Below are 6,765 nucleotides of genomic sequence, written 5' to 3' on the forward strand. Positions count from 1 at the left end.
ATCTTCCGGTTGGTGCTCATCGTGAAATAAATGTCAAACTATAGATAAAAAACAAAGAGGCGATGCTGCAAAACTGCGCGGCTACAGGAATTGTCAAGATATTGTTGTCATAGAAACGAAAACCCTCGTGAGCGTTTTTTTTTTTTGGGGCACACAGACGCTTCATCCCAGCGCTCCGCAGCGCCCTTCCAGCGCCTTTCTGCCAGAAAAGGTGCTATGTGGACACAGGCCCTAAGACAGTTGTTTTGTCAGTGAACCTTGTGAGCTGTAATGGAGCCAAAAATTGTAACATTACCTTTGTGAAATGTTGTTGTTGATCCTGGTGTCATGTGAGCAGAGGAAATGTAATTTACACATTGTAAAATGTCATAGGCTTGTGCTAATAAAATTAGCATGTTGTATTTGAGGGAAAAGTGTCAAGAAAAGAAAAAATGCTTTGTCTGTGAGTCCTGTGAGTTATAGTGAAGCTGATTTGTGTACTTGTGTTTGAAATTGTCTCTATTAAGCCATGTTTAATGTGTGTTTAATGTGTGTTTAATGAGTGTTTTGAAATAACTAAACTTTACAGCACTTCACAGAAACTCCACCGCCAACTAGTGTTTTGGAGGTGTAACTGCAGAGTGACACAGACACCACCACACAAGTTTAAATGCTCACAATGGTGTAGGCCACATGTGTATAATAAATATAATAAATCCCGCTTTAGAGCTGCTGTGAAACTATGCCTACTTGGGGCAACAAAAAAGTTTGTCTTGGGTGTGTCGGTACAATAAACAAACTAGAAAGGATGGCAGAGGAGACACCCACACACTAATGTAATTGGGCCAGAATGCCACAAAAATGACCACAGGCTGAGATCAGTGCAAAACGAGTCTATTAATTTAAGACAAAAAAAGTGGTCAAAGTGCAAAAAAAAAAGATAAAGAGTGAGACTAAATGTTTTGAAAATTACCCAGCCTTTCTTTAAATGATCCCAGTCACCAGAATGAATGTTGGCATTGTTCATTCATGCGCTTTGGGGTTGCATTTTTGATGTATGAAAGGCACTATATAAATAAAGTTTGACTGATTGATTGATTGATTGTACATTATTATGTAGCAGATACATTGAAATGTAATGCTTTCTTACTTTTGATAAGGTGAAGGCACAGAAACCACTTGGTTACAGTTTGGAAAAGTTCATGTTTTGGCTTATAAAACCCACTCTTGGTTGTGCAATCCCAGCAGGAAATGCAGCCATGTCTCTGTAAAAAAGCAACTGGCTTTGTTGGTTGTTGGTGTCCAACAGTGGTTTTGAAGTGGTCTGCAGCTTGGCAGGCGTCTCACCTAGGTGACACGCCATCCACCATCCCCTCCACCTCCTAATGACAAAGGAAGCTCATATACTGCCACTTCAGAAGTGTTGATATGATGTGTATGAAACGCACAAATGTAATGAATGCATGATTTGCATATATGTACAATGCCAACATTTACTTCTGATGAAGACTAGGCTGAAAACTGAATATGTTTAAAGTGTTTAAAGGCTCGATGTTGAGTATGATACACAGAATAAGGTTTTGATCTGTTCATGGGATTTGTTGAACATATAGAATAATGCCAGCTGAGTCCTCTGAGCTGCTCTGCACTAGATTTCTATCTAAAAAGTATGCTCCTCCTGTCAGTCTGAACTGATTGATTCCAAAGGTACAACAGAGAGGAGTGTCCCTTCCTCACTAATTGAGACCCTGTAGATTCACCCTATTTACCCAGATATGTATATGGATTCTGGCAGGAACTCTTCTTGGCACATAAAACGGAAAGAACTGAAATTAACCCAAAATCTAAAACTTTTTCTCCCCCAAGCAACAGTCTGTGAGTGCACCATCAAAAGAAAACTGGACTGATGGATAGTCCAACCTACTGCAACAAGATTATCTGCCATCATCCAAATTCAGACGCAGCAAGTCCTCAGTGTCATACAATGTTTTTTATATTAAACTTCCAAAACATCAGGCTGCTACTTGGGACCAGGCCCGCCTACAGAAATGGCTGGGTCCCTGAAAAAGGTCCAGTGAATGGGCCGTCCCAAAATCTGCTTTACTCATATCGACACGCAATGTGCATGTTGCTTCTCCCATCCCTAAACAGGCTACATTTTACTAAAGCAACAATAAGTACAATGTTTGTTTTTAGCAATGGTGAATATTTTGATTCACAATAAAATGTGGTTATCATTGATTATATGTAGGATAATTATTGCTGGCCTCTATACCCCACGCCCCTTTAGTGGCTTGGCCTCAGAGATAATTAGTGTCATCTAAAATTATCTGTGTTCAGTCTGAAACCATAGCTCCGTGCTAATGGTCTTGCTTTTAATGTAATTTTGTCTCATCTGGCTTCCTGTTGGTGATAAAAACTTGGAATTAACCTTCAACTAGTGTTATTCTAAACAGGATGTGGAAGTTGCAGTTTTATTAGAAGGTACCAGATGAGAAAAAATGCTAATAACTGTACGTGTTTTAAAAAAGAATGTACTCTGATGTGAACAGTCTGTTTCAGGCTGCTTTCAGACCTAGAGTTGTCTTGCTTTGGTCTGAATCAGGGACTCATTTTGTTACAAAGTTGTATAATTGCCTAGAGTTGGTTCGTGTTCTCACGGCAGCGTTTACATGCGGACCAGATAAAATCCCATGCACGAGAAAGCTGCTTTTGATTGGTCAGAATTTCCATGTGGGAAAAATCCAGGAAGTAAAGCAAACGTTGAAGAAGAGTACACTTGCAAGATAAATGTGACACTTTCTAATGTCACAATGGAGGGACAACTACGCAGGTTGATTTTAGCGCTGCTCATCGTGGACTATATTGCTGTCATTGTTCATTTTAGTCAAACCATACAGTTTGAAAACGAGGCGCGGCTCCAACTAGAAAACAATGTTTTGATGCATTGGATGTGCTGAATGTGCATATTAAGGCAGTACAGGAGGAGGTGCACATTAATAATCCTCCAGGACTGTAACATGCTCATGTTCAACCTAAACAATGTGTCATGTGACTGCAGTTGGTTCAGATCGAGATCGGAACACGTTCTCACCACAAACACCAGAGTTTGTTTGTAACCGGACCGAGACCACCTCTTCAAGAAGGTCTCAGTCTGGTTGTTTAGGTGCACACCCGAGTGCAGTTGCTGTGTTCACACCTGCCCAAACGAACCGCACTTAGGGGGCAAACGAACTTGAGTTTGACTGAACCGAACCAAACAGGGCAGGTGTGAAAGCACCCTTAGTAACTGCTTTACACTAAATGCTGATATTATTGCTAATGTATGATGATAACATTGGGTTTTTTACTGTAAGCGCACTACTTGTTAATTTTTTGTGCCTATCCCAGCTGACATTGGGTGAGAGGCAGGGTACACCCTGGACAGGTCCCCAGACTATCACAGGGCTGACGCACAGAGACAGACAACCATTCACACTCACATTCACACCTACGGACAATTTAGAGTCACCAGTTAACCTGCATGTCTTTGGACTGTGGGAGGAAGCTGGAGTACCTGGAGGAAACCCACACTGACATGGGTGGAACATGCAAACTGTGAGGCGATAATGCTAACCACTGCATCACTGTGCCACACAAGATGATTTATTTTAATAAAAAAATTGGTTTTAGGACTCAAATACAACCAGAAACAACTTCTTCAGTCCTTCTGTAAACACTTAATAAGTACATGTTGTTTAATTTCACTGTGAATTCCCACTATGCCCTCTGAGTCTTTGATTCTGTGTATTTATGCAGCAAACACACACCAGCAGCTTATTTTATATAATTTTGTGTAAATAAACTAAATCATGTCAAGTCTTCACAGATCTTCCTTTATAAAAGTGGACCTTGCCTGAGAAAAGAAAAAAGCTGTGCCGTGCGAGCGGCTTGTTTACGGGAGATTTTAAATCCCTACTTGTCATTTCTAAAACCTATTAAAGACTCTCCTCCTCTAGATGATAATGACAGTTTCTATACATCGCCTCACAGTGACCACAGCTGCTCGCCGGCATAGTAAGAGGGATACTTTTAATAAAATGAAAGGTGGTGATGCGAGATAAAAACACTGACAGCGAGACACAAAGCAGCAAGCAAATATGTACCAGCCTCAGCCTCCTCATTCACATTCTCCCTCTGTCTTCAACCATTGCTAACATCTCATGGAAGATAATGTCTCTGTTTATCATGTCAGGATTGTGTGGCTTGTCTCCAGGAGGACCATGCCAACGTATTGCCTTTGAAGTGTTAATTGGATGCGCCGGAAGCCATCTTTGTTTTTAGATTACAAAAAAATGAGAAAGAGTGTGTGTGTGTGTGTCTTTGCCTCTCTTGGATCACACACAACATTAAAACTTAATGCTAACTCTTCCCCTTAAAGTATGACTCTGCATCGCTACGTCTTCTGCTTTGATAGTTTGCAGCAAACCAATAAAATCCCCCTGCCGTGGTGTTTCTCTCCTTGAAATAAAGTGATGAAATCTACAGGCTACAAAACTAAAATGTGAGACTGAGGAGCTTAGGGGAGATGCTCAGTGAAGTCTGAAGGAGGGCAGCATCTCCGAGATCGTCTCTCTAAAGATATATAACACTGGTCAGTGTGTCTAAATTCTCATTTGACTTCTCTAATTCAGGTTGACTTTTTCAATAACGGTACTGAGTTAACTCAATCTAGCAACAGACAGCTCGATGAATTGCCCTGTCAGTCACTCGGAGTTTTGCATTCGCCGCTAAACTCGCAATCTGCTCAGCTGTAACACAATTAAGCAGCATCAAATGAAAATCAGTGTTGTTCTGAGTACATTTGCAAGGGACACATAAGGGGGCCCAGTCGGTTTCCAAGTGCGGCAAGGAGATACAAGGAGACAGCAGGAGATTAAAAGCGTGAAGAAATGAGAAAAGGGTGTGTGTGTGTTTGTGGAGGTGGAGTGTTTTGGGTGGAGCGGGAGGAGGATTAGAGGACAGATGAGGAAAGAAAGGTGGTAGAGGAATGAGAATAGCATGCAAAAACAATGAGTCAGTCTGCATCGCGCTCACCTAGAGTGACCTCTGTCTGCATGGGCATGGACAGCGCCGGGTGCTTCACTTCGCAGCTGAACAGGGCGTCGTTATCCAGCTGAGGGTTGAGGGTCCAGGTGAGCCGGGCCTGCACCACCACTGAGCCGTCACTCTGGGGGATGTGAGTGTGGCTGAAGTAGTAGAGAGGGTCTGTGCTGTGCACCCAGCGGGGGAATTCCCGGCTCACCACCGTCTCGGGGATGACCTCCGTAGCGGGGCTGGGCTCGTAGGCCTGCTGGCCCTGAGTGTGGACACGCTGGGGGCTCTCTGTGTACAGACGTGGCGCCCGCCCTTCGGGGTCCAGGAGGGAGAGGGAACGCTGCAGTTTAGTGTCATCCAGGTCCCTGCTGATGAGCGGCCTGGCTCCTCTCACCCCCGCTGCGCCGCCTCCCTGCTCGCTGGAGGATTGAGTGTAGGAGATCACTTCGATCAGCTCGCCATCACGCTTGAAGTACACCTTAGACGGGACATTTTAGGATACAGAGAGAGATGGAAAGACATATTTGAAATCATTTATATTTTCTACTAGCATAAAAAAATAAACAAAGAACAGCATTGTCATAATAACACCTCATAAAGTTGGCAAATGTGGTCGCAAATAGTCTCCTATTTACACATCCGGCAGACACAGAGAGACATTTGCATTTATTTGAAGTCCCATTTCTGGCCACCTGGCGAACATAAGTCAAATATTCACTTTTGGCTCTGTTTTTGTCTCAGTCAACTTCTGAGGAAAATATCTGGCTCTTTAGAAGCTAAATGCTACGCTACGTTCACCCACCAGGTCCCTTACTTTGTCCGTCTGCCTTTTGGTGCTGGGCAGGTTGTGTACAGTAGGTTTAATGGAACATTTTGAAGATGATGAAAGCAGTGAGAGAGAAGTGAGGCAGGAAAGTTGTAAAGTCAAAACAATGAGCTGAAAGAGACAAACATGCTCTGTAGAGCTGTGTCACACAGAGTTTTGTCACTATAGGAACGACATCTTTCACATTACTACTACAGTACTACTACTGCAGCTTTAAAAATGATTTTAGAATCATCAGAACATCATCAGAGGCCTGTGCTACGAAGCAGGATTTGAAGTTAGCGAGTTACCTTTGGGGTTAACTCAGGGTTTTCAGTACTATGAAGCTCTTTTTACCAGGATAGATCACCATGGCGACTTATGCTTAACAGCTAACCTGCTTCGGAGCAGGTTAACTTCAGGATATCGGATCACAGCCTGTCAACACCCTGACCTCTGACCAGTCAGATCACTGAAGAAAAAGAATCCATTACATGAACGCAGGTCCAGAGTCTCAGGTATAAAAGAGGAGCCTATATGCTGTTACAGGTCAGAAGAGTCATTTCATTGTCCCAGGTCTCTATCTTACTATATAATGACGAAAACTCTGTGTGTGTGTCTGTTCCATGTTTTTCTCCTCACTGACTTGGTCAATCCATGTGAAATTTGGCACAGTGGTAGAGGGTCATGGGAGGATGCGAATGAAGCAATATTACACCAACTGGCCAAAGGCGGGCGCTATAGCAACCGACTGAAATTGCAAACTTTGAATGGGCATATCTCATGCCCCGTATGTCGTAGAGACATGAAACTTTGCACAGAGATGCCTCTCCTCATGAGGAACAAATTTGCTTCAAGAACCCATAACTTCCAGTTATATAGATTTTCCACCATTTTGAATTTTT

The 6,765-nt window shown here is 42.8% G+C and overlaps 1 protein-coding gene across 2 annotated transcripts in view; it reads right to left on the minus strand.

The window, feature by feature from the left end:
* igsf21a (immunoglobin superfamily, member 21a) overlaps window positions 1–6,765 on the minus strand; it is a 360,747-nt gene that overhangs the window by 33,923 nt on the left and 320,059 nt on the right. For both annotated transcript variants that reach the window (XM_050038823.1, XM_050038824.1), the window contains one exon: window positions 5,056–5,533. In XM_050038823.1, the coding sequence (XP_049894780.1) occupies window positions 5,056–5,533 (478 nt within the window). The remainder of the gene's footprint in view (window positions 1–5,055; window positions 5,534–6,765) is intronic.

The sequence above is a fragment of the Epinephelus moara genome, chromosome 24, assembly GCF_006386435.1.
Source record: "Epinephelus moara isolate mb chromosome 24, YSFRI_EMoa_1.0, whole genome shotgun sequence".
NCBI lineage: Eukaryota > Metazoa > Chordata > Actinopteri > Perciformes > Serranidae > Epinephelus > Epinephelus moara.